A 27,577-nucleotide genomic window follows, 5' to 3' on the forward strand; every position below is an offset into this window, starting at 1 on the left:
CCGTTGCCAACCTTGATTAACCCCAGGTGATGTATGTATATTGCACGAAGTCATCTAAACGCAACTTAACTCAAAAACAGCTAAAATTTCATTAAGATATTCGCCTAGTCGTAAATAATGTCTGATTTGGGGACGATCATGCTTATAGTGTAAAAACGAATTATATTTTCAATTTGATTTTTTTGATAATCATAACAATTTTTGTTTTGGAAGTATGAAATAAAAATCTAACGACTTCTCTCATAGTGTGTAGGCGGCCTAACTCCTTATAACTGTTTCCAATACTTTTGATTTATAATTTGTTCAGGGCTCCAACTTCCTATATAAAAGTATATGTCGAAGGTCGATTTTTCCGACTTTTCATACAAAAGTCGAAAAGTCGACTTTATGTTTCACACTAATGCTACCATATATTTAATGCACCAAAAAAACAGTATGGTATCACTGCAATCAGCTGTTGAAATAAACTAAAATTCCATTTTTTCTTTAATGCCGCTTGTGAAAAAATCGTATTTTACAAAATAAATAATATTAATTAATTAATTTAAAATTAAAATCAACCAATATGGCGAGTACATCGGTAGCGGTTAAACGCCCGCTATCGGTAACAGAAACTGTAGAATGTATCCAACAGCCTCCACATAAGAAAATTCGTATACAAACCACAAGCAAAAATGTATCGGCAACCAACAAACTCCAGCAAGCCATAAACTTATTGGGAACAATTTCACCACAAAACAACAAAGAGCTTCTGGAATTATTAGTAAAAATTGCCGATGAATTAGTGCTTGATGATTGTGAAATTTCCGAATTCCATGAGGCCATCAACAAGTTGATTGATATATTTCGCCAAGAACGTGATGGCGATACAACGGTTCGGGTAATGATACTGGGTTTGCTGGCTGACTTTGCAGAAGTACGTGTCGCAGAGGTGGTTAATGCCTTGATTGATGAAATCATAGGTGTATTAAAATATGAAAAATCGCAAAAGGTGATAGCCCAAGGTCTTTGCAGTCTTCATAAGATTGGTGCCAAGAACTTGAAGCATTTACCCACAATGCATATTACCAAAATGGCTCATTTTGCGCAACAACAGTTGTGCTCGGAATCACATCAAACCCAAAAGAATGCCTTGATGGTATTGTCAGCATTTGTAGCCTTAACAGATGCTAAAAAGGGAGTCATCGACACCATAGGACACTATGCCGACTCTCAGGATTCGGGTGTAAGGGCACAAAGTTTAAGATCTATTCTCTGTTTGGGCGTTAGGGGAGCAGTGTTATCTCCATCCCTATACAAACGTGCTGTAGCGGCAATGCAAGACGACTACGAATGTGTTCGTCAACAGGCTTTACAGTTGGTCTTTCAATTGGGTGTTAACCACCCTGACCATATGATATCGTGTGGCACGGAGGATGAGGAGGAAATGCGTCTAGTAGATGCGGCTTTTAGTAAAGTGTGCGCTGCATTGTGTGATTTATGTATACAGATACGTGTACAAGCCGCCGAACATTTGGGTGACATGACGATGGTGAGTTCAGAATTTCTACATCAAACCTTGGACAAAAAACTTATGAGCAATTTGAGACGTAAGAAAACTGCCCATGAAAGGGGTGCACAATTGGTTGCCTCTGGTGAATGGTCTTCGGGAAAACGTTGGGCTGATGATGCACCTCAAGAACAATTGGATACCAATACAATTTCCCTCATAGCTAGTGGTGCTTGTGGAGCTCTCGTCCATGGCTTGGAGGATGAATTTCTAGAAGTGCGCATTGCCACAGTAGATTCTATGTGCAAATTGGCTTTAAAACATCCTGATTTTGCCGTAACTTGTTTAGATTTTTTGGTCGATATGTTTAATGATGAAATTGAGGAAGTGCGTCTCAAGGCCATCTACAGTTTGACCGCCATAGCTAAGCATATTGTTCTGCGTGAAGATCAATTGGAAATTATGTTATCTTCTTTAGAAGATTTCTCAGTAGAAGTACGTGAGGGCTTGCATTTGATGTTGGGTGCTTGTCGTGTTTCTACACAAGCCTGTCTTCTAATGGTGGTGCAAAAATTATTAGATGTCCTCTCGAAATATCCCCAGGATAAGCTATCAGCCTTTGGTTGCATGCGGAAAGTGGGACAAAAGCATCCCAATCTTTGCTTAGCAGTTACGTCGCATCTTCTGCAGGATCATCCCTTTTTCGACAGTGCTGAAAGGGATGTCGAAGATCCCGCCTATTTGTGTATTTTAATTTTGTTATTTAATGCGGCTGCAAATTTGGTACCCATTATAAGTCTATTTCCTGATGTGACCCTAAAACATTACGCATATTTGCGTGATGCTATGCCGAGCTTAGTGCCCCAGCTGCCTATAGAAGGTGCCTCCATGAAAAAGCCCATGGATGATTTAAACGGTTCAAATAATTCACGGGAGTATTTAGAAACCATATTGGCTCATATAAATGATATATTTTCAATAGCCCGGGATCGGGTACCTCTTTTGAAAACGGCCCAAGACAATTTGAAGGTAAGTGAGAAAAGTTGCAATCATGAAGAAAGAAACTAATTTGTCAATTCTTATTTGCAGCGCCTGGGTGAAATTGATCCCGAAATGTTGGGCACCGCTAATTTTTTGGAAACATTCTTAGCTGCTCAAATACAAATTGAACAATTGCAAAGTTGCACCACTTCACAGTATAGTAGAGCTCCGCTAAAAGAATCTCTGGCTCAATTGGTGCGCAATTGTCTAAAACTTCAGCATATATTTTCGGGACTTACTTACAGCGATATGTTGCTGGTTAAACAAATCTGCTTAAGGGCCAGTGCTCTTCATTTGGTTCTGGTAGTGCGTGATAGGTCTCAAAGTGCCTTGGGACCTTGTCAAATGTTATTACAAACCGCCTCTGACATCAGTAATTTCTTGGATGAAAAACAGGATTCCCAGCCGGATTCCTTAACAACCCTACTACTCAATCAGTTGTCTAGTATTGTCGATCCCAAGCCGGGAAAAGTATTTCGAGAAATTTTGCCTCTCGTGCAAAAACCTTCGGCTGTAAGCATGCCTCCGGCTAATGTCAACATAAAGATGTGTATGGCCAATATATTGGAACCATGTCCGCAAATGTCACAGGATAATGTTATAAAAGTAACGGCAGGTCTTATTGCTGCTCTACCGTTTGTAGCTGAAATCGATAATCTACAAGAGTCTCAAAAACAAGATATGCGCATAAAAATTAAATATCCCGATCAGCATTTGCACACAGTTGTTCCAAAGTTGTCGGATTTTAAGAAAATAATGACCGAACAGGGTGCTCATGAAACGAATGTACGTTTAAGAACTACCATACTGCTCTCTCATTCCGTATGGACTGAAGCCTCTTCTGTGGAAATAACACTTTGTTTGGCAGTGCGACCCGGCACAGAATTGGACTTGTGTAAACCAGCAAAAATATTATTTGCACCGAAACCAGTAAGGAGGGGAATTTAAGAAAAAAACACAATATTATCAAATAGTCTAAGCCTTTAATTAATATTACTTACTACTAATAAAAATACATTTTTTCATATTAATGTAAATAAAATTTTTAATAAAAACTAAAGATTGCATACAATTTTTACTTTTTCTAATATTCCACTTGGTTTTTTTTTTACATTTGATTTTTATTGTAACCGGGATGCTTGGATTTTAGATGATAATATAATCTGAAATAAAAAAAGGATGGATGAATGAATACAAATTGAAAATGCGTTTTTTAATTAAATAAATATTTTTTAAGAAAGAAACGTACTATTCTAATTTAAATTCAAGAGTTGCCGTATCTGTTTTCTTATAAATAATGTGGCAATTCTGCATGTTGCATATGAAATTTAACACCCCTGTTTTAAATTGTTATGAAGTGGTAACTTCTCTTAATCTTATATAAATACTCTGGCACAACAGGCCTCAGAGCCCTTTTAGCTCAGTGGTAGAGCACTGGTCTCGTAAACCAGGGGTCGTGAGTTCAAACCTCACAGAGGGCAAAAGGTACTTTTTTTTATTCTTTTTAACTAAAATTTTAGATAATATATATTTATTATTATTAATAATGTAATTTTATAAACAAATAAATATAATAAACGTAAAAACAAAACAAACATAAAACACAAAAAATCGTAATTTTTTTATTTTATTTTTTTGTGTGTTCGCGCATTTTTTTCTTTTCTTCCAAAACAACCCACACACACAAACACACTCAAATCCAAAACAAAAAACAAAAAAAGAACAACCACACCAACATATAAAAAAACAAACAAACAAACAAACCCACACACACACATACAAAAAAGACCATCCCAACCAACAACAAACACACACACACATTTTTGAACAACCAAAAAAATTAAAATGGCGACACGGCAGGGCAAAAATTTCGCGATACGTTTCTTTATTTTTTTATAATTCCCATATTCTTTTTTTTCAAAAGTTACGATATATATAGTACGTCGAATGTTTACTGGAAACAAGAAATAAGTTGTAGACAGACACAGACGGAGAGAGTGTGAGTGTGTGTGCGTGCATAGTGATGGAGACGAGTGAGTGTGACGGAATGTGGAGCGGGGGTGAGAGAGAGAGGAGGGAAAGAAGAACAACAGGAGGGGAGGTGGATGATGAAAGAGAAGACAGAGAAGAAAACGATGAGGGGGAAGGGAGATAGATAAAAAGTGGGTGAGGAAAAGGATCGTACACAAAAAAGGAGTGGTGGACGGGGCGGGCAGATCGGACGGACCTCCCTCCACCCCCCGGAAAATTTTGGGTTTTCGGGAGGCTAATAAAATTTTTTTGGCGGCAAAAGACGAAAAAAAGGTGTGGTGAGTTTTGAAATTCGTGGTGAGTTTCGAAATAGTGGTGAGTTTCGAAATAGTGGTGAGTTTCGAAATCGTGGTGAGAAAAAGAAATTCACCACAAAAACCGTTATCTCAAATGAAAAGCTTTTAAAGCTCTTAAAGCTTTTTTGTAAAGCTCTAAAGCTCTTAGATAAGCTTAAAGCTTCTTAAAAAGCTCTTTTTAAACTTTTTGTAAAGCTTTTTTGCAAAGCTCATAAAGCTTTTTTAAAAGCGCTAAAGCTTTTTAAGCTCTTTTTTTAAAATTTTCTTCGTTTTTTCATTTATTCACAATAGTTGATTTTATTTTTTGTTGGTAGGATATTTTATTTGGCAAGTGTGTGTGTAAAAGTGTATGTATCGTACGTGATAACATATTTTTTTTATATCCTACACCATTATAGTGAGGAGAGTATTTGCGTTTGTGTTGATGTTTGTAACACCCAAAAATATTGGTCCTAGACCCACCTTAAAGTATACCAATCGCCTTAGAATCACTTTCTGAGTCGATTTAGCTATGTCCGTCTGTACGTCCGTCTGTCTGTGTGTCCATGTAAATTACGCTACAGGATGCAATTTTCAAACTAATTTGATGAAATTTGGCACATACTCTTTTTTTGGTTCAAGGACGAACGCTATTGAAAATGGTTGATGAAATTGGTCCATTATTTCTCATAGCCATCATACAACAGACCCCGAATCGGGCCTTTAGGCTCATAATTACGTTAAATGTTCTATTATATCAACAAAAATCTGCAAAACTTAGTTTTATAGAACGATTAATGACACTACTAATTTTTATAGTGATGGACCCTACCTAGCCTTTATTCAAACTCCCTTCAGAAAATGTCTTGAAGGTCAAAATTCACTTATAATTTCTAATAAAACGATTAAAGGTAGACGTGAATTCCTCTACCAAAATTTATAAGGATAGGACCATATTTACCATTACTCCCATGAGCCCTCTTGTAGAAAATCTCTTTTCTTTGTCAATAAATAATACGTAAAAATATTATATATATTATATAATATAAATATAAATGCTTTATTTTTCAAAAATATACACTTTTTAAAAAAAAATTAAAAAATGGGTCCATTTTAAAAAAAAAAAAAAGTCAGCAAAGTTTTTGATTTTGCAAAAAAAATCAAAAATTTTAAATCTTGGGTTACAAAATATTTTTTTGATAGATAGATATCCCACTAAGCGACCATATATATAAGGTCGCTTAGAAAAGACTTATGTGCTGTTTCTAGATACCGAGCGAGTAGTTTGAGTACAAATTTTACTTGTATTTTGTTATTGTAACAAAAACAAAATAAGTAAAATTTTAACTCAAACCTACTCACACGTTATCTAGAAACAACATATAAGTTTTCTTAAAAAAATAATAAAAATAATAAAAAGGGCCCATTTTAGAAAAAAAAAGTCAAAAATGTTTTATTAAACTTTTTTAATTTTTTTCGAAAGATTGCATAAATAGCTAAACTATTTGGGACACATTTTGCTAAGAACAATAGGTAATAAGTTACATGGATGAGAAAAAACACCTGAATGGGCAAAATGTCAAATTTTGACCGCCTCTAACTTAGAAAGTTCACGAGCGATCTTGTTGAAAAAATTGTATCTGAATTACTATCCAATAGAACTAACTATGGTGCAAATTTCATCGCGATCGGGAGACATCGATTTCAAAAGTTGGTTCACTTGACGTGAAATGGCACCATATGTATTTTGAAAATCCTTAATTTTTTTACACGCACGCATACATACAAATTACTAAATATCGCTAAGCGATATAAAAATATAAAGAAAATGAATGGCGTTTGTAATGTCAGTAAATCTTCGAATTGTAGTAAATAGATTTAAATCTTGGGATTTTTTTATTTAAGACATGAATTCGACATTTTCTCTGTTGTTTTTTTTATATGACAAAAATATGAACGAAATTTAATCTTGTGCTCAAAAACATCAAAGGGGATTAACATCAGATTAAATAAACTGATTATTAATTATTAGCATTTCATTAAAAACTCAAAAATCCGCTCTAAGGGTTTTTCTGAAATTATACATTGAATGAATGGAACTAGGGTCAAATGATGTCGAATCGTTATGAAAATCGGCATAATGTTTAGGGCGCCTATATATTTTAGAATTAAAAAATATAAAAGTCTTCATCTTTGGTTTGATACAAAAGATTGAGAATATCTGCAGTCTTGGTTTACTTTTTCATGGAATTGTCCATATGTATTTATTAGAGCTGTGAATAAATTCATGTTCAATCATTCTAATATGAAGAATTCAAACGAATTGGAAATGTATTGATTGCAAATAATTTTAATCCACTTTAACAAATAATAAAATTTATTTGAATTGGAAATCAATTTCTTTACTTTCTTTATATTCATTTTATTTCATTATAATTGGAAATGAGTTTGTTTGCAATTAATTCGTTACTAAAACTAACTATTTTGTAAATTATTTTGTAGATAATCTAATTTTTTTTTAAAACAACGGGAGCCAAATGACACTCTTATAATATGTTGAAATCATGCATGTTTCTTCATAAACCTAAATCGAACCAGTCATCACTTGCACCTTCTGTCCAGCAAAAAGTTACATGACAGGGATTTTTGGTTTATCAGAGGAGTAAGTAGTAATGAGGAACTGGTTTGATTTAGGTGAAACGTACATGATTTATTAGCGTGTCATTGGCGATAATTTAGAATAATAAAACTAATGTAAATGCGATGATTAGAAAACAATGTATCTATCAGTGGTTCTACTATTTGTTTTGTGTGAATTTTTGGAAGATATATGAAATATTTTTGAGTAAAATATCATAAATAAGGAAAATTATCAAACTAATAAATAGTAATAATCAAAATTAGTTCTTAAAACACATATCATTTGGTTAATCTAATAATCTAAATGATTTTTTTAATTAATAATTATATTTTTGAACAACGGAATTATTTGAGTTTAAAAGTTCACTTTGCACGACCACACAATTTTTTTTTTTTGGATAAAAACAAACCGAAAGAGAAAATTATTTTAAACTTATACTTACCCTTTTTGTTTTGCAAAATCCAAATCACATATTTTACAATTGTATAATGACACCGTTGTACAGTGGGCTTCACGCATATGAGTATTCAAGGACGGCTTCTTAGTGTACATTTTACCGCATATAGTGCATTGAAAGCGTACACCCAAATGTGAGCTAGATATGTGACGATCTAAATGGGACTTTTGCATATAGGAGCTCGGACATTCGGTACATTGATATGGACGTATGTTATTGTGTTGACGCATATGGATATTAAGATGAGCTGTTCGACTAAAACGTCGATGACAGAGAGTACATTCAAATGGTTTACCCGTATGCAATGTCATGTGAGTCTTTAAGATTGATTTCTGTTGGAATGTTTTACCACAAATTTCGCACTTAAAAGGCCGTAAATTGGTGTGAATATATAGATGAGCCTTTAGATTGGCGCGAGTAGAAAATGTCTTGTCGCAATATTCGCAAGAAAATTTACGTTCCGTTCCATGAGTCTTCATATGTTCACGATAATCATAGAGGGACTTAAGATGTGTACCTAAAGAGAAATTAGACAATAATATACAAACCACTTTAACATATAATTTTATACTAACCGCATATTTCACACTGGCAATCCTCTGATTGATTATGCAGTTTACGATGTTGTTCCAATTTCTCTTCTGTCAAATACTTGCGTCCACAATCAGCACACTGCCATTTTCTACTTTCAACCAAGGGATCCAACATTATTGTCTGAACTTGAGCTGTTTCTAATGGTAATTGAAGTCTTGAAATTTCTACGATCGGTATATTCTTTTGTGATTCTAAATTTATTGCATCAATATCATCGCTAGTATTATTTGATTGTATTTTATCGCTTTCTATTATTTGAGCATTATTAATATCATCGACTAGAGATTTATTCATTTCAATTTCATTATCATGTTCTACATGATCACTGTTGTAGTCTTCTTCTATTATTTCTTCAGATTCCTCTTCCTCTTTATCAAAATTTAGATAGTTTTCCATACAACTATCATTCTTATTGTATAGTTCAAATAAAATATCAGTATCTTCAACTTCTTCCTCGTCGTCCTCCTGTTGTTGTGTTTTGGCATCACTTTCATAACGTTCTTCATCATCTTCGTATTCATCTTCAGTGGTAATAACTTCTTCTTCCAATTCTGGTTTAATTGCTGGCAATGATGCATTTATTTCGCCTTTATTATTGGGCTCTTGCTGAAATCTCTCCAATAATTCAGATTTTATTTCTTGCTCTTGGGATTCTTGTAAAACTTTTCTTAATTCCAAGTCAGTTTTTTCGGCTTTCAATCGAAATTCATAAAATTCTTTTAATTTTTCCAAACACGTCAAACACACCACTTGAGGCAAAGCATCTTGTTGTTGGGCATTCAATTGAAAACATTTATTATATATTTCCAATAGCTTGTGTTCCATTCGACCATAAACAGGTACTACACTATCAAGCGTAAAGAATTCTCCTTGTTGTATTTTACATATTCGACAAGTTATTTTCATTTTTTATTAACTTTTTTCACTAATTTTTTTAACCAATTTTTTGCACTTCAATTGAAAAACCAATAACAATAATAAACATGTTTTTGTTTACGTTTTTTTTTTGTTTGTGACAAGCAGCTGTCTTGTAAGTTTAAAGTTGCCAGATGGTTGGAGTAATCTCAATTATTATTATAATATAAAAATTACAATTTTTTCTGTTATTTTTGTATGTTTAAATAACAAATTATTTCAAAAGTTAATATTATAATTTGTGATTAATTGATTTGTTTAGAATAAAAATTTACCATATTAAGGAGATAGAAAATTGTATGCATTTTTATGCATAATATGGCAACTATAGTTTTATTCTTATTGTGAATTGTTTTTTTATTTGTGTGTTTCTGTTTATTACGGGGTTAATTTGTTTTAACTAAAAATCGTTTTATTTCTACCTTTAATGAATCAATTTTAAAAAGTTTACCGTTTCGTGTTTTAAAATATCGTATTAAAATAAAAAAACAATTATTTAGTGTATTAATACGTATTATTTTTGATTCATTGTTCTTTTCTTTAGTTTGACATATTTCCCGCTCTTTAGTTTTACGTGTTCGTGATAAAGTTTTGTATATCGTGTTAAAAATGTATCATAAAATATTAATTATAACAAAAATAAAATATTGCAATTATTTAAAATGTTTTAATGATAAAAATATGTAAATTCTAGTTTTGTAAAATCGTGCTATTTGTGTGTTAATGTGTGTACCTATTGAAATAAAGCCGCCCGGTCTGCAAAATTTGTGACATTTTGTTCCGAAAAAAAAGAAATTTGTGCAAATTATAAAAAAGTGTTTGCTGAAATATAAATTTTGCCGAATCTCTATATTTTACATTAAACTCACTTGAATGTAAGTACATATTGGAAAACCACAATTATTTAGTGATTTAAAAATTAAAATACAGCAGTCTTACAGTTCAAGGGTTTGGGAGCTTAGGACAGGTTGCATATTACAATCTTTGAGAAATAAATAGCAAATTTAGTTCATTCCAGTATTTAGCCCTGGTGTTAAAATGAATATAAAGGTTTTTGTTATTTTCAATAAAACGTATGTTTTTTCCAGCATAAAGTGCACGTACCATTTCATTTTTCATTATACCCTACACCACTATAGTGGGGAGGGTATTATACGTTTGTGCTGATGTTTGTAACATACCAAAATATTTGTGCAATACCCACCTTAAAGTATACCGATCGATTCAGAATAAAATTTTGAGTCGATTAAGACATGCCCGTCCGTCCGTCTGTCCGGCTGCCTGGCCATGTAAACCTTGTGCGCAAGGTACAGGCCGCAATTTTCAAGATAATTTGATGAAATTTGGACCAAGCTTGTTTTTTGGAAAAGGGACGAAGCCTACGGTTGAAATCGGTCCTATATTTCAAATAGCCCCCATACGACTGTACCTCCCGATTTGAACTTTTTATGCCATAATTACGTCAAATGTTCTACTATCTCTCTAAAAATTGGCACAAATAAGTTTTATATAAGTATAAATGACACTGCAGATTTTCGTAAGGATCGGCCCTTATTTGACCCTAGCCCCCATACAAACTCCCATACAAAACATGTCTTAAACGTCTAAAATTGACTTGTAACCATTTGTATCGCAATGAAACTCAACAAAACTAACTGTTATTTAAAAATATATCCTTTTCCCAAATTTACCGAGGATCGGCCCAAATTTGACCCATATAAAGCCTCATTTAGAAATTTTAGTTTTTTTATCAATAAATTGTTTAAATATTTTGGAATTATGGTAATATTCAACATAAAAGTTTCTTTATAAAAAATAAAAATTTTAAAAATATACTCATGGTGTAGGGTATTATTGGTCGGCCATGCCCGACTATACTTTCCTACTTGTTTTTTAATAAAACAACTTTTGGACTAAACATTTAAATATATTAATTTTAATAATTAAAATATTAATTTTAATAATACTCTTTTTAAACTCTACAATAATGTTTTAAAATGTAATTTCATAAACAGAATAGAAACTAAAAATATGTATTTATTCATTTGGAATTTGCTAAAACTTATTTCAATATTAATGGCAATACAACATGTGGCTCATTAGTACGTGGATTGTCCGAATATAAAGCCACAGTTTTTTCATTCAAATCGAAAACACCCACACAAATAGTTTTAACCAATTGTTCGAGTGTTCCATCTTCACGGAAAACGCAGTGTTCACCACCACTGCAATCGCCCAACATTTCCACAATGTCACTTTTAGTTTGAGGTGGTTTATAAGTACTAAATGTATGCATGCGTGAGACACTAGAATCGACTTGCAATTGATTAGCCTGTTCAATATCCATGCGTTCATATCTAAACAAATAAAAAAAATATTTATTAAAAATTATTTTAGAAAATTATATAGTTTGGGAATAAATTACTGGTTGGTATGATAGTTGTGTTCGCCTTTCTCGATTTTCTTAATATCCAAACGAGATTCTTTAGCATCACCTAAAACTGGAGCCATTTCAATATTGTAGCACAATTTGGAAGGATCGCTAAAATTAAAAAAAAAATATATTTAATAATAAATAAAATTTAAGTCACAAAAATAAATATTTAAAAATATTTACTTACTTAAGGAAAGTAATATTAATGGAACAGCCATCAGCAGCACCTATACCAGCGTCTTTTAAAATATCCAAAGCTTGATCAAAGTTTTCAGCGCTTAACAAGGCTCTGGTAAGGAAGTGACGTGCTGAAAGTTAATATTTATTAAAAAAATTATATCAACCAATACAAATTGTTTATACTTACGTATTTTGCCACTTCTTAAGATTTCAGCCGATAGAGTGTTAATTGAAAATACCAAACCATGATGATTGTAATTCATTGTATAACCAGGTAAATGACCAGCATAACATAAGGACATAAAACGTTCTTCCTTGACATTATATTTACCCTGTGGTGTATCATTTATGATGTGAGCAACCACAAAATAATAATGATTAAGTGTTTCTGTTAAAGCATCTTCGGTATGAGCTAAAATGCGTTCATTTTCACCATTCAAAATAATTGTTGAGCATCCAGTAGGCTGTTTTTTATCTACAGCATTTAGATATTTAAGGCTTTGTGGTAGAATTTCATCCATATGCAAGAGGAATAACTGAAATAAGATTTTAAAAAGAAATTTCAAGAATTATAATTGATCTTTAAAATATATATATTTTTATATGGAATGTGTTAGTTCGCTTAGGAATTGAATGAATATAATGTTTAACTTATATTCGAATTATTACTTATATACACTGAAAATAATCCATGCTAAACTTTACGAAAAAAAATTTCGTAACTTCTATTTTCGTAATATTTACAAAAATTTCGTGTATATTATTTAATAAAACCCTTTTCTATTTTTACGAAAGTACGAAAACCTTTCGTAATATTTTTTTCATAAATTTTAGCGAAATTAAACAAAATGATATTAATTATATTATGATTAAATATAACTACAACATTTATGTAAAATTTAATAAAAAGTATAATATTATTCTCGAATTATTTTTATAAAAAAAAATTGAAAATTCGTGTGGAGAATAATTTTGAACTAAAATTAGAAAATTTATTTTAAAATGAATAAATATGTTTGAATAAATTAATATTTCGTAAATTTTACCATATTTATTCAAAATTTCCTTTTTTCAATTTATGTAAATTAATTTTTTCAAGAATATTTTGCATTATACTAAAATATTTCGTACAATTTCGTATATATTACGAAAGAATTTCGTGGTGCGAAACAACGAACGATTCGTACAATGTACGACATTTTTCGTATATATTAGGCATGGATTTTTTTCAGTGTAGAATTCAAAATTAATTTTAATTGAATATTTCTTATAAGTAATATTAAGACTCAGTTTTTTTATTTATTTTTAAAAATATATTATTTATATACAAAATAATTGTAACGGTATAGCAAAGACAACACGCTAATAATTATTTCAATTAAATTTTGTTTTATAAATCAATATAAAAATGTTTTAGTTGTAAAATTAAAAAAATTAAAGGTAAAAATTAGGTGTTTATTTGTTAACCATTAATCACATGAATTATAAAATAAAAAGTTAATATAGTATTTACTATAGCATTAACATTGAAAATAAAAATACAATGTTAATGGTAATTTTCTTTTAGTACTGTTACAATAAAAACAAAAATGAAATTGGCTTAATGTGCTATAGCTTTTAAGGTGACCATGCTATTAATATCTCAGGAAAAATTTTATAAGTTCTACAACTAGTTCTAGAACACATGATTTTAGCCTGAACTCGTTCTAGTTTGGCGTTGAGAACAATGATTTTTGTTCGAAATTGTCACCTTCGGAACTGGTTCTGAAGAAGCGTTATGGAGTCGACACCCGTTCTTTCGAACGCTTTTGGAAGCAGTTCATTAATCAATGATTTCTTTTTGAATTTGTCAACCTTGGAACTAGTTCCATTAAAGCTTTATAGAACATATAAACAAATTTTTATTTTATAGCGTTTTTGTTTGAAATTTAATATAATTCTTCCGCACCTCTAATATTTTTTGTAAGGATATACGTTACAAGCAGATAACTTTCCCTTCGCTCGGTACCATTCAGTTAGGGATCTCTTTCATATCTTAAAGTTCAGTTGAATGCAAAAATAAACATCTGAACGCGTTTTCTATTACGTTATAAATTTTAAATTTTTTGACATTTTTTTTTTAAATTTTAAATTTTTTGACTTTTTTTTTCAATTGATTCCAAGAAGTTATTTCGGAACTATTATGCGTTCCATTGAAATAGTGTAGTAGCAATATATAACTAGTTTTAAAGAACTACTTAGTTCCATGAAAACTATTTAGAAGTATTTAAGAACCACAACAATATTCTAAGGAACGGGTTTCAGAAGTAATGGCGACACTACTAGTTCCAAGGATGTTGTTTAAGAATCTGAAGTGGTTCTGCTGTCACTCGTTCTAGAACTAGTAGTTTTTAGAACAAGTTTATAAATTTTTCTGGGTATTATTAAATGTTTAACATTAATTAATTAATTTTAAGAAAATGTTTGAATCAAATAGAATTTATGTTTGTCTTTGATTACAAAGACATTTTTTTCAAAAAATATGTGTCGATCAGGGCAGAGACGAAATCGTCAAATGACTTTTTGTACTATAATTAATATTAAATTTTAAAAAATGAATGTTAGCATTGGCGCCAAACATTTGCCTAAAACATTACACGATTAAAATTACCTCATTATAAAAATGCAAAAAAAGAAAAAAAAAATATTGTACATGCAATGTTACGTTTCTAATCCATGCTTAATTTGTATTCTTAAAAGTGAATCGAATAGTCTTGTTATACAATATATGGATAGATAACCGGCAATGGCTGTCAAAATAAAAGACATAATAGTTGGCAAAATGCAACTAATTGAATTTCTTTTCAATAGTCATGTTTTTCTTAGTGTCGAATTGCATTTTTTTACATAAACTGCAATTTGTTTGGCTTCTTTCTGCATTGAAAATGGTTTTTATGTGCATGTTGTTTTTAGGGGGTTTTCATTTGGTGGTTTTCGTTTGGATTATGTGGCCTTAGTTTAAGACTTTAAAAACCACTATTAAAATCAATAATTTGTTTGTTTTTAGTTCACAATTAAATTGTTTAATATTTTTATCGACAACTAGTTAATCATATGGTAGATTAATTTTTAATAGCCCACCAATTGGTTTTTAAATAGATATTTATTCTAAATAAATTTGTTAACACGCAATTTTGACAATAAACTAGCACTAAGTATAAGTATTAAGTGTTGTATTCAGTCTATTTAAGCACGATCATTTTTATGGCCTTCATCACTGCCACGTTTGGTGTTCATTTCGTTCTTTGTTTTATTTTTTCTGTACAAAAATTCTAAAGATCAGTTTTTGTCATTCCTTTATTTAAATGGCCATGATATTGTTTTTTTTGGTTTTTATATTTACTTTTTTTCTGATCTGTTATAATTTGGCTTGTTACCACAAGTGCATTATAATTGTCTAATTAAATTCCAAATAAAATACAATTCTTGTTTTTATACTTAAATCTAAAGTGCAAATTTTATTTAATTTACCGTTTAATGAACGATTTTTTTTAACTATAGTTTTTGTTCATTAATTGGCATTGAAAACATAATATAATAAAGTGCATTTGTAATTAATTAACTACACATGTGTTCGCACTTATGCATATCATTGATATTTAATAGAAACAAAAATGCAAGTTAATTCTTTAGCTATTTATGTGGTTTTATATTTATATTAGATCTGCTTTTAAAAATATTTATATTTTAAACTATAGGTTTGGCTATATATAGTACATACAGATATAGACTAGATTTTAGTTCTGACTGTAGTTCAGGCTACATATTACTTTATATAGTATATACTCTACTGTCCAAACTGTTGACCAGACTATTACCCAGACTATGGATCAAACTATAGTCCAGACTATAGACTAGGCTATATTCAAGAAGGCAAGCCGATTATAGTTCAGACTATAGGATAGAGTGGACTATTGTACGAACTATTATTGTCCAGAATATAGGGTAGACTATATAACAGACTTTAGACTATATGCTACATGCATAGAACATACTATAATCCGGAATAAAGAGTAGACTAGAGTCCAGACTAAAAAATATAGTTTAGACTATAGAAAAGACTAGAATATAGAATGAAAAGTAGACTAATTAATATACTTTATTTAAAATCATAAGCTATCTAGTAAAATATTTTAAAAATTTTGGTAATGAGTGTTATAGGTAATGTAGTTATTTCATATATTACTTGGTAATGAGTTGTCTTTATCAAAACATAAATTATTTTTTTTTGAATAGAATTGTAGTCAATTGTCTATAGCGTATGTCTAATAAGGAATTAATTAGTGTTTCTAACCGTAGTCGATTTTGGAAGTGTTTTTTTTCAAGAAATGTTGATATTTAATTTTGTGCGGAAAAGATTCCAAATAGAATGATAAAATTACTCAATGAGTAAGAAAATAGACTAGCAAACATAAAAAATAACAGTAAAACCAGTGTTAAATTCGGAAAAGTGGGGTAAGCAGATTTGTAACCAGTTATTTTTTGGTCATTGTCGAACAAAAATAAGTACTTATTCACACAAAAAATAACTACTTACACTTTTCTTCAATATTACTTGCCTATTTACTGGGTAAGTAAAGGATTTTGCTTGGAATACTTTAGTACTTCCTTTGTAATAGACTAGAAGTTCAGATCATAGACATATAGTCCTGACTATAAAATAATGTTTTCTATCTAAAAAAATTGATTTATTGATGCTTTATTCAAAGGTGAATTCTTTACAAAAAGGTAATCTTTTTTATTTAAAAATGAGTAATATCGGTTAAATATTAATTGTAAATAATCATTCTATAATATATACATATATATTTTTGGGGCAGGTCTAATAAACATAAAATGTAAAGAATATGCAAATGTATAACAGCTTTAAATAATTAATTATATTTAATATTTTTTAATCTTCAACAATGTATTATAATTTACAAAAGATCGCGTAAATAGTTACAAAAATTTACGTTTAATTTCCTCACTACATTGGTCTAATTTAGACTTCATTTTAATGTTGTTGTTTCAAAAACTTTACCTAATAGAGGTCTATCGGTTAAAGGGTTCAAAGTTCAACAATATTATGAAATTGTATTCAAAATTTGAATCTGTTAATATTCTAATTTATTTAAATTTCTAATTTATTTAAATTTCGAAAACGTTTTGACGTTTGAAAACGCATTTCTTTTCTAAACTAAATTTGCAGGTGTTCTTTAATTAATTATCTAGTTAGAAAATTTACCAAACAACCTACGCAAAAATTTTTTTAATTTTAAATCGCTTATGCAATTTTATAAAATTTTACATTGGTTACAAATATGTTAGAACAACATGATTAATTAAATTTAATAAGCAGAGATATTTAAAACGGTACTTTTTTTAATTTTTAAAGAATTTGAAAAATATTTGATCAAAATTTGGTTTTGAAAAGGGGATTTTTTGGGCAATTTAAATTCAGCCTTTTGGTGTTTTTGGTTTTAATCAAATAATTTTTGATTTTAAACCTTGGGCGAAATGAAATTGTAAAGGTGAAAAAATGTTACTAAAAACATAAAATAACTAGTTCTAGAACTAATGCAAAGTGAACTAACACAGGTTCTTGGTTAATAAGCTTGAAACTAGTGATGTCGTCTTAATTTTGTTCTCTGAAGAATTCTTGTGTTGTTAAAGTATTTGTAAAGATTTTTCTAGGAAACAGTTTTAGATTGGAATTAAAAATTAAATCGTGAGTGTTATTGGAATTCTGGGAATAAATTTTTTTACATAAAGATGTCATTGCAATTATCCCAAAAATTCCATGCTTATCAATAAATCAATCAAAATGCATTTTTTGTCGATAAAATTATCTATAATAAAACTATATTTTTTTTATAATTATCACCCACTTTTTTTTATCACTTATACTTTTAATAGCTCAATAATCAACGCTTTCGTGATGCTCGTTTATTAATCAATTTTATTGATGACATGTTTGAACAAATAATTAATTAAATGCAATTACTTTGTAATTCTGTTGATTTTATATTTTAAAATGTTTTTGTTTTTTTTTTTTTTTGTAATTGCATTTACGTTTGAGTTAATAACATATTATGAGTTAATTGTAAATATTAAATAAATAAAAAACAACAATAATTAAAATTGTAGGTGGTTAATCTTGGTAATTGTTGTGATTTTTTGTTAAAACATTTTGTTTTGACACGTTTTTTTTCAGCAACTATTATTTATGTAATACTAATATTAGAATTATGACGATTGTCATGAAAAAAATAAACAAATATTTAGAAAGAAAAAGTGATGTAAGACGGAAGTGAAAAAAAGAAATTCGTTAAACTAGTTTTATTGCAGTACATTTGCATAAATATTTAAAAAAGCCGCTATACTTATATTTCAAATATTTTTTTATGCTAAATAGGTTTTTTAAAATTATTAATGTTTTGTTAAATTGCTTTAAAATTTAATTAATTTATCTTAATGACAATTTTATACACACATAATTGCGTCTAAACCAGTTAACTTGGAATTAATTAGTTATTCTAAAATCTTAGTAGTAGTTTATTTTAAAAAATTGTAGCAGAGGAAATAATTTTAAAAGCCGATTTATTAATTTATACTTATTTAAGGAAACAAATATGTACATATGTATGTTTTTTGATATCACATATACATGGTAAATAGAGCTAATTTTAAACTCATATGAAAGGGAATTGTGTCTTATCAGTTGTCCAAAAAGACATCAATAATTCAAACTTAATTTTGAATAAAGAAACTTGTGGGAATTCACTCTAAAGAGCGGTTCTTAAACTAGTTACATGTAATCAGTTCCAAATTGTTACTTGCATTGTACATTTGTGAATAACGATGATTGTATGAAAAATACCTTCCAATCGATGTATATTAAAGTACTAAATACAAGGAAAATTTAAAAAAAACCTCAATCTCTACCAGCGATTGAAAATCCTGATCACTGTATAATTTAGGAAAAAGGAAATATTTTGTTCCTAATTGTTATCCTCACAAGTAGTTCTAGTTCTATATTTTTTGTAAATAAATTAAATGTAAATAAATTAAATTTTGAATGTTTTTTTTAGCTAACTGGTATCTGGTAAATTATGTCAAATTGCCACTGATATCTTAATCATTGATATATGTATTAAATTATCATCGTTGCAAGTAGTTCTAGGAACGCTTCGCGTACAAAGCTAACGATTTGTATAGTTTGAATTTTGGAACAAATGATTTTTTTCGAATTCATCAACTTCGAAACTAGTTCTATGGAAACATTATCAAATCAAGATTTATTCTTATCGGTTCTGTTGGAAATATACGCCCTCGGTACTAGTTATACGAAAGCTTTATAGAACTATTAAACCTGCTTTGGAACAGTATTGGAATTAGTTATTATTTCAATGATTTTTTATTAAAACTCGTTTTGAGAAAATGTTAAAGAAATGTTTATTTTTTATTTCTCAAGAACGATGTTATTAGTTTCTCAACTTTGGAACTGTGAAAGCATTATAGATTAAAAGATTTTTATTTGAAATTCACATCCAGGAAGCTAGTTTTAAATTCCATTAAGGAATTTTTAGCCTTTATTTTAAACTATTTCTAGAACGTATAAAATTGCAAGCAAATATTTTAGTTTGACGATTTTTGTCGAATTTTTAAAAAATTCTTTAAAAGTATAGTAATGTTTAGAGTTCATAAAGAGTTTTTTTAATCGAATCTATTTCTAAGAAAACTTAAGAAAAATAGTGTTAAAAAACCGTTAAGAAAAATTTTAACATTATAACAATATTGCAAACAATAGCACATATCTAGAGTTAATAGAAACTTCGCTAGTTCCAAGTAAAGTGTATCTGTCCGCACTTGTTTTAGAACTAGTTGTATAGTATACAATCTAATTTTTCCTAAGTCTTGGTTAAAAAACTATATTGTCTCTTTTATCCCCTAAAAGATCAAAGGTCAATAACACTGCGAGTTAGTAGCGAATTTAAACTTTAAGTTTTTGCAATAATTCAGTTAGAAATTGTAAGACATTTGCATTATATTTAAATAAAAAAAACTATAATTATAAATGCAACTTTCGTAGCATTTAAGTGATAGTTAAATTCTTATTTATATATAAATTTACGTGATATTTTTAAAATTAAAATTTTAACTTACCTTGTGGAATTCTACTTGGGCACCATCTGCCACACCTTCTAATTCTCTGATATATTGAGGGAATGAGTTCTTAACACTTTCTAAAGTTTCATTATAAGCATTCTCTGAAAGAGACACAATAAATTAAGCAAAATTTAAAGCAAAATTTTTTATATAAACAATATAATATATTATTTCATTTAATGTTTAAATAATAGCTTAAATTAACATATTTATACTTACTTCCTTTTTCGGTAGCGTACAAAGGTAAATAAACTTCAAGTAATGGAGACGATAAGAGCAAAAAGTTTTTAATCATTGATGAAAATGTACGACCCTAGAAATAGACAAAAAGTGATTGTTAAGAGAGGTTTTGCATTTTTTAATACAAATACATAATTGTTCTTAAAAAATTGTTTTAAGAACTGACCACCCGTTGTGTTTTGTTTTTTTTTCTGTAGTAAAATTATTTTTTACTTTTTAATTTAACAATTATTTATATTTTTTACTGCAAAATACTTTGATAAATCCGTCACAATTTATTGTGTTATTTGTTGTTGCTAATTTTTATTCTCCTAACCACTAAAGTGGTGTACCAATCGGCTCAGAATCACTTTTTGAGTTGATTGAACTATGAACGTTCATCCGTCTGTCCGTGTGTGTTCATGTAAACTTTGTGCACACGCTACAGGTCGCAGTATTCAAGATAATAATCATGTAGTCGGCCATGCCCAACAGTACATTTTTACTTGTTATTTATGTAATATGTATAAATCAGTCTTGGAGGTGATGATTACATTTTATCAATTACAATTTTTTATATTTCAATTAATTGTAATTATTATTGACAAAATTTCAATTACAATTAATATTAATTGTAAATTATATTCCCTATAATTATATGGGAAAAGTTTAATTGCAATTATAAGTAACTACAATCTGTTTTTAGTCAAATGCATATTACAAGTAATTGTAATTGGAAAAACTTCAATTAAAAATATAGATAATTACTATTGGTTATCTTTCAATTACACATTACATGTAATTGTAATTGAACATTTAATGAATTACATTATGTAATCACAATGTTCGTGAGAAGGGTTTGCATGATTTCTATAATTAAGTTTGTGTGAAATAAAGATTCCACGGTATTAAAATCTTTGGGATTTTTGTAAAAGTAAACAAATTTACAAAATTAAAAAAAGAAATTCTTATAAAATAGAAACTTTAAATATATTTTTTTATTCTAAATTAAAAAATACAGTTTCTTAGTTTAATTTGAATAATTTAATATCTATAAAAATAAGACTTTATTGAATTGCATAATTAACAATTAATTTATTCATAAGAAAACTCATTCAATAATTCTATTATTTATTAATACCATTTACATACATATTTCTTTATTCGATTTTTCAATGTAAAACATTTTTTATTAATTAATTAAATATATGATAAATTTCTTTTTAGAAAAGTAAGATAATTTTTAAATTATTCAATAAAAAAATTACTATTTAAATAAAGAATTCTGTAAGTAATTAAAATTTTATAGCATGTTCACATTAAAGCTTCTATTAATATATCAAATTTAATTTGATTGTAATTTATAGACATTTTCTTTTTGGAAATTAAATTTTTCATCTCAAATTTCGAAAATATTTTAGAAAATAATTTTCAATAAAAATCTAAAAAATTCTTTAAAAATAGGAAAAAGAATTGTAGAATTTGTTTTAAACTAGTTCTAGATTAGAATTCTATTTTGAGAATATATATATTCTGAGAATATCAATATATATTATCTGAGAATCAGTTACAAATGAGAGAAATTTTGAGAATATATATTTTCAGAGAATATCAATATATATTATCTGAGAATCAGTTACAAATGAGATAATTTCAAAAAGATATACTCGATTTAAGAGTTGATTCTTATAGTCAGTAGATTAGCAAGTCCACTAATTCAAAGGCAATAGGTAATTTAATTCCTTATAGGAAAAATTTTGTCCAGGGAAATATAAACTTTCGAATAGTAGTGGAAATTTGTTAACTCTCAGATATAAAAAGAGTTAAAGAGGTTGGATAAAATGTGCAAATAGATAAAATGGTTCCAAAATATTCGTTTTTTTGTATAAAAAGTAGAAAGACAATTGTTTTGAATCGAAACTTATAGCAATTTGTGATCGAATTAGATTCTCCATAAAATAAAGCGATTCAAATTTTGTACGATTCTTAAAGTGTTTAACAGATTATTTTCAACATACCTAAACGATTATTATAATGGTCATAGTTCTCCAAATGGGCTCGAATAACACTTATTGTACTAAACACGAGAAAAATAAGAAATATATTTTTTGGAATGATCCTCAGTTCTCTACCAGCAATTGAAAATCCTAACCTTAGTGTAATTTTGGAAAAATTAAATATTTTAGATTTTTTCGAAATTTGTTTTAAAATTTCCTTAATAAATTTCCGTGATAGCTTTAAATTACGAAAGTTTTGACACCCAATTCGAAAAAAAAACATTTTTTTTGAAAGTATTATACTAAGATCAAGATTTTCAATTGCTGAGAATCTTTTCAAAAGAATATTTTTTTTAATTTTCTCGTGTTTAAAGGTTTTAAAGGCATTCCTCCCAAAAAGTGGTCTACGGGACACCCTAGAATACATGCCTAATTCATTTCTTTTTCAAATAATAGTTATCAACACAATTTTAATATTAAATCCTTAGTTACCTTTTATTTAAATTTTAACCATTCAGAAAGCAGATTTTATAGAAATCGCCTAGATAGTAAACCTACAGCTTTATAATGATATTTAAATTTATATTTTAAAGTTATTTAAGATACAAATTAATTTTCATTTTAAAATATTAGTTCAACTTTTTTTTTGTAATAAACTCTACTATTTGGTGGTTATTCAATATGTCTTAAAATCCACGAGTTAAGAGTAAGTCCGTCTTAATAATTTATGAGTTTTAGTTTTCGACAAGTTCACATTGTTGTTGTTGTTGCTTTTAAATATTTATTAGATTTTAATACAATTTTGAAGTTCACGATCATTATGTTTTGTTTTACGTTTTAGCTAATTTAGCTGTTGTTGTTAATTTAAATTTGTTTATAAATATTTAAGTTGTTGTTTAACGGTAAACGTATCTTGTTGATTTTTTTAAGTTAATTAACAAATTTGTTTCGTTTTTTGTCCGCCCCTCTCCAATACTTATTCTTATAAACTAACTTTTAAAGTATTTAGACGCTTGATCAGTTGTTGATAACATTTAATTGTTTAGGCATTTTTTTTTGGATTGATTTTTTAATTTATTATTTGTTATTTGTTTAAGAAAGATAAAGTTTTTGTTTTAAAATTTTGATTCAAAATTTATTAAACATTGTTGCTGTTTGATTACATATTTGTGTAATCTTTAAGATTACAATCTGTTTGTTTTATTTAAATGATAACATTGTTTGACAGGTACTTGTAAATATTAGTGGCATTTGTCAAGTACTACATGTTTATTTGTTGATTACTTATTTTGAATTGTAAAATAATCTTTGAAAATAGTAGATAATTTAAAGTTAAAATAAGTTGAAAATATTTCTGTAAAGTTAAAAAAATGTTAGAAAAATCTTTAGTTTTGAAAACACCAGCCAAAACAGAACTTCCAAAGAAGCAAAATAGATGTAGAATTTACTCCATGGAAGTACTGAAGAAGACCTAAAGAAGTGATGATTTTAACACAAGCTTGTCAAAGAAGAGTTGTTTTTTTTTATTTGACCAAAAATTTACTACATCTGAAGTCATTATCAGGAAGTAATTTGTATGTTCTTTTTTTGAAAGTAATTAGAATGTGAAATTGTAGTATTATTAAATACAACATAAATAAATAAATTACACGCATTTATCAATTAACTCTAAAATAAAATGAGTTTAATTCAAAAAATTTCAATACAAAAAATATATCTTTAAATTTAAAGAAAATTGGATTCTTTTCGCTTCTCTGGGAGTCAATAAACATATGTAAACAAATTCACTAAGTGCTTATTTTAAAGTGGTAATAAATGTTATTCTTTTGGAAGTACTTCTGGAAGAGTTTCAATGACGGTATCTAGGAGTGTATAAGACTGTAAAAAATATCAATTGCTTCCTATTATTTTATTCGTCTTACTTTTTCACTTTTAACTTTTTTATCTTTGATAAACAATTTTATTTAAATATTTTGTCATAAAGTTTTTGTTTTATATAATTTATGTTATTCATAAAAAAATTAACGTATCTATTGTCTGTACGCCCTTAAAAATTATAAATTTAAATTTTCAATACAGTTTTAATATATTATAACTAAACAAGCCCCTTTTAATTTTGTATTCAAATTGCAAATAATAAATATTATATCGATTTAATTTCGTTGTAATCAAAATGTTTATATCGAAATGCTAAAGACGTTTTAATACCTTAACCTTAGATTTTTAGTGAAAATTGTTTAAATAAGTTTATGTTATTGATTAGTTAGTTGTCTGTAAAAATGTAGTTTGTTTTACAAATTATCATTTTTGTTATCAGCAATATATTGTGTAACTAATATTGTTTTAATATGAAGCGTAATTTGTGCTAAATCAAATCAGTTTATTAAATATTTTCTGCTTAATAATAAATTAATTTAGATTTTAGTTAAAAATTTTCTATAGAATTGATATTGTTGACATATTTTAGGAAATATACATAGACTGCAACTGTTTTGTCTTTAGAATGTGTGGGTTTTAGAATCAAAGACATTAATCTCTACTTTTTGTCATGAGCCAACTGGTAACAGTTATTAAATGCTTAAAATTCACTTTTAACCAATCATATATATGTCGAAATATACCGAATAAAATAAACTTATGCTCAAAATGAAAAAAAAAAACATTTTTATTAAAAAGAAAAAGAAAAGTGGAGATAAATGACTTTTTTCTATATATTTGATATATAGTTTGAATCCTTATGGAGTCACATATCCAAACTTACATTGAAAAGTGATGTTTGTTGACTCCAAAGAAGCGAAAAGAATCCGAATTTTTTTGAATTTAATCAATTTTATTTTGGAGTTTGATAAATGAGTGTAATTTATTTATTTATTTTAATATTAGTTTTCAGAAAAAAACAATTTTTTTCGTTTGTGTAAAATAAACTAATTTCGAAAAGGATATGTCAAGCCCAGAGGTTGGTAGTTCTTTTACCACCAAAAGTATTGGTTAAGGAGCGCACATTAGGCCAATCTTCAAACATTTTTCAAACACACGTTCAAATATTTTAAAAGAGATCTTGAAAAGATATTAACAATTTTCCACGAACTTAAGTTTTCCTGTGATGAATTTCGAACATTATTTTAATGTAATAAAAAATCACATCTACAATATTTTCTTTCAAATTTTTAAGAACTGAATTACATAAATTCATTGTAAATACTCAGGTAACACGCTCAACTGTCATTTAAAATTAAAAATAAATATCCTTGATATTTTCATAATTTAAATGTTAAATTATAAAAAACTAAAAATTATAAAAAATTCTAACAAAACACGAACTACAAATAAATTTTCACCGACATATGTACATACGTGGTCCTTGAGTACATATGTATAAATAAATTAAATACAACTTACCATATCGAAACCCACATCATAGTGAGTACCGCGAGTGTAGAGTACAGGAATAGCCTGACGACGAGGAATATTTTTAGCGCTCATATTCTAACTTTAATAGAAATGATGAAACAAAACAAATGCAAGTTAATAATTAAACAATTTAACAATAATTTAACATTTAACTAAAAAAATCTTATCACTTTAGTATTGCTGATTTTTTTGGTTTTACTTTCAAGCACTTTCTCGTAAATGTTAATAACAATGTAAATAAAATATAAAAATTTTAACCGGCAACAATAAAAGTGATAAGTCTTAAAATTGTTTTAATTTTATATTATATTTTTTATTTAATTTTATATACATATTTGTATTTGTATTTTAATTTTTGTTTACTTTTTATTTATATAGATGTTTTTTTTGTATAACAGAATTTTTGCCGTTATATATTTAAAAAAGTTCCAAAACACTCGACAGTAGTTCTCAAACTAATTGGTTTAAAAATTCTGGCCTGCTAAGTTACTTCGGTTTTTCTGTTTATATAGATTTTTTATTTCGTTCGTCTGTTTGTATTTATTTCTATTACATGTAGTAGGAGCCGAATTGCTTGTGTTCTAAACTGAAAAAAGTGCTGGTAACTGCTTTAAACCAAAACATTTTGTTTATAAGTAGGAACAAAACAGAAAAATGTTCTCAAGTTGAATTAAAAAAAAATAATATTGTTGCTGTTATTAAGCTGTTATAATTCGTAACATACATTCATTCGTAATAAAATAATCAAACAGAAACCTTAATACACGCTGTTAACAAAGACTCAGAGAACAGTGACGAACAAAATTAGAAAACAGTTCAGAACGAATATCAATTCATTGTTTCTAGTCTATAGTCTAGTTTTTAGTATAGTCTATAGTCTAGACTGTAGTCTAGTCTATAGTCTAGTCTATAGTCTAGTCTATAGTCTAGTCTATAGTCTAGTCTATAGTCTAGTCTATAGTCTAGTCTATAGTCTAGTCTATAGTCTAGTCTATAGTCTAGTCTATAGTCTAGTCTATAGTCTAGTCTATAGTCTAGTCTATAGTCTAGTCTATAGTCTAGTCTATAGTCTAGTCTATAGTCTAGTCTGTTGACTAATCTATAGTCTAGTCTATAGTCTAGTCTATAGTCTAGTTTGTAGTGTCTAATACTATCTATATTCCTTTTTTATAGTCTAGTCTTTAGTTTAATCTATAATATAGTCTACAACAAGCTCGGACTCGGAGGGAAAAAAGAGAAATTTACAAACCGACAAATTCTTTAAAGAATAAAAAAAAAATTGGAAAAAAAAGAAAAGAAATTCCCTTTAAACGCTCAAGCTGAATCCGCGTCTACTCTACAGTGTAGTTTATAGTCTTGTCCAAAGTCTAGTCTTTAGTATTTTCTAAAGTCGACTCTAAAGACTATTTTTTATATTCGAGATTGGTGAATCTGATACCAATACTTTCGATAGCCAAATTTCAAAATCTTTAACCTCTTTTGCTCTCCACTGTAACTACACATACAAACTTTTAAATTCAAATATAAATGTATTGTCGTGCACTTATAGGAATACTCACTTGTACGATTACGTTACGATTTCTTCTTTGTTATTTTTTTTTCTAATTCGTATTTGAATTTGGTTCGTCTTGGCTAAAATATTTATTGGGGAGAGTTTTATATTCTATTCTTTTTTTGTTACCAGGTAATATTTGATATTGATA

The 27,577-nt window shown here is 28.2% G+C and overlaps 3 protein-coding genes and 1 non-coding gene across 4 annotated transcripts; 2 read left to right on the forward strand and 2 right to left on the reverse strand.

Moving 5' to 3' along the window:
* Positions 1 to 458: 458 nt before the first annotated feature.
* On the forward strand, positions 459 to 3,581 carry LOC111678175 (integrator complex subunit 4). Its single transcript, XM_023439437.2, has 2 exons — positions 459 to 2,518; positions 2,579 to 3,581. Exons 1-2 carry the CDS (start codon positions 566 to 568, stop codon positions 3,476 to 3,478), a joined length of 2,853 nt encoding a protein of 950 aa, XP_023295205.2. The 5' UTR covers positions 459 to 565; the 3' UTR covers positions 3,479 to 3,581.
* On the reverse strand, positions 3,537 to 9,515 carry LOC111678193 (zinc finger protein 510-like). Its single transcript, XM_023439457.2, has 3 exons — positions 8,510 to 9,515; positions 7,920 to 8,451; positions 3,537 to 3,693 (listed from the first exon to the last, which is right to left on the reverse strand). Exons 1-3 carry the CDS (start codon positions 9,432 to 9,434, stop codon positions 3,639 to 3,641), a joined length of 1,512 nt encoding a protein of 503 aa, XP_023295225.2. The 5' UTR covers positions 9,435 to 9,515; the 3' UTR covers positions 3,537 to 3,638.
* On the forward strand, positions 3,940 to 4,011 carry Trnat-cgu. Its single transcript has one exon. It is a non-coding gene; the product is annotated as a tRNA-Thr (tRNA).
* Positions 9,516 to 11,377: 1,862 nt separating the features above from the next.
* Positions 11,378 to 26,387, reverse strand: LOC111678170. Its single transcript, XM_023439431.2, has 8 exons — positions 26,238 to 26,387; positions 25,863 to 25,953; positions 20,467 to 20,560; positions 20,245 to 20,348; positions 12,245 to 12,593; positions 12,065 to 12,185; positions 11,869 to 11,985; positions 11,378 to 11,800 (listed from the first exon to the last, which is right to left on the reverse strand). The coding sequence occupies exons 2-8, from the start codon at positions 25,944 to 25,946 to the stop codon at positions 11,506 to 11,508; spliced, it is 1,164 nt and encodes a 387-aa protein (XP_023295199.2). The 5' UTR covers positions 25,947 to 25,953; positions 26,238 to 26,387; the 3' UTR covers positions 11,378 to 11,505.
* Between the last annotated feature and the right edge of the window lie 1,190 nt (positions 26,388 to 27,577).

The sequence above is a fragment of the Lucilia cuprina genome, chromosome 3 (genome assembly GCF_022045245.1).
Source record: "Lucilia cuprina isolate Lc7/37 chromosome 3, ASM2204524v1, whole genome shotgun sequence".
NCBI lineage: Eukaryota > Metazoa > Arthropoda > Insecta > Diptera > Calliphoridae > Lucilia > Lucilia cuprina.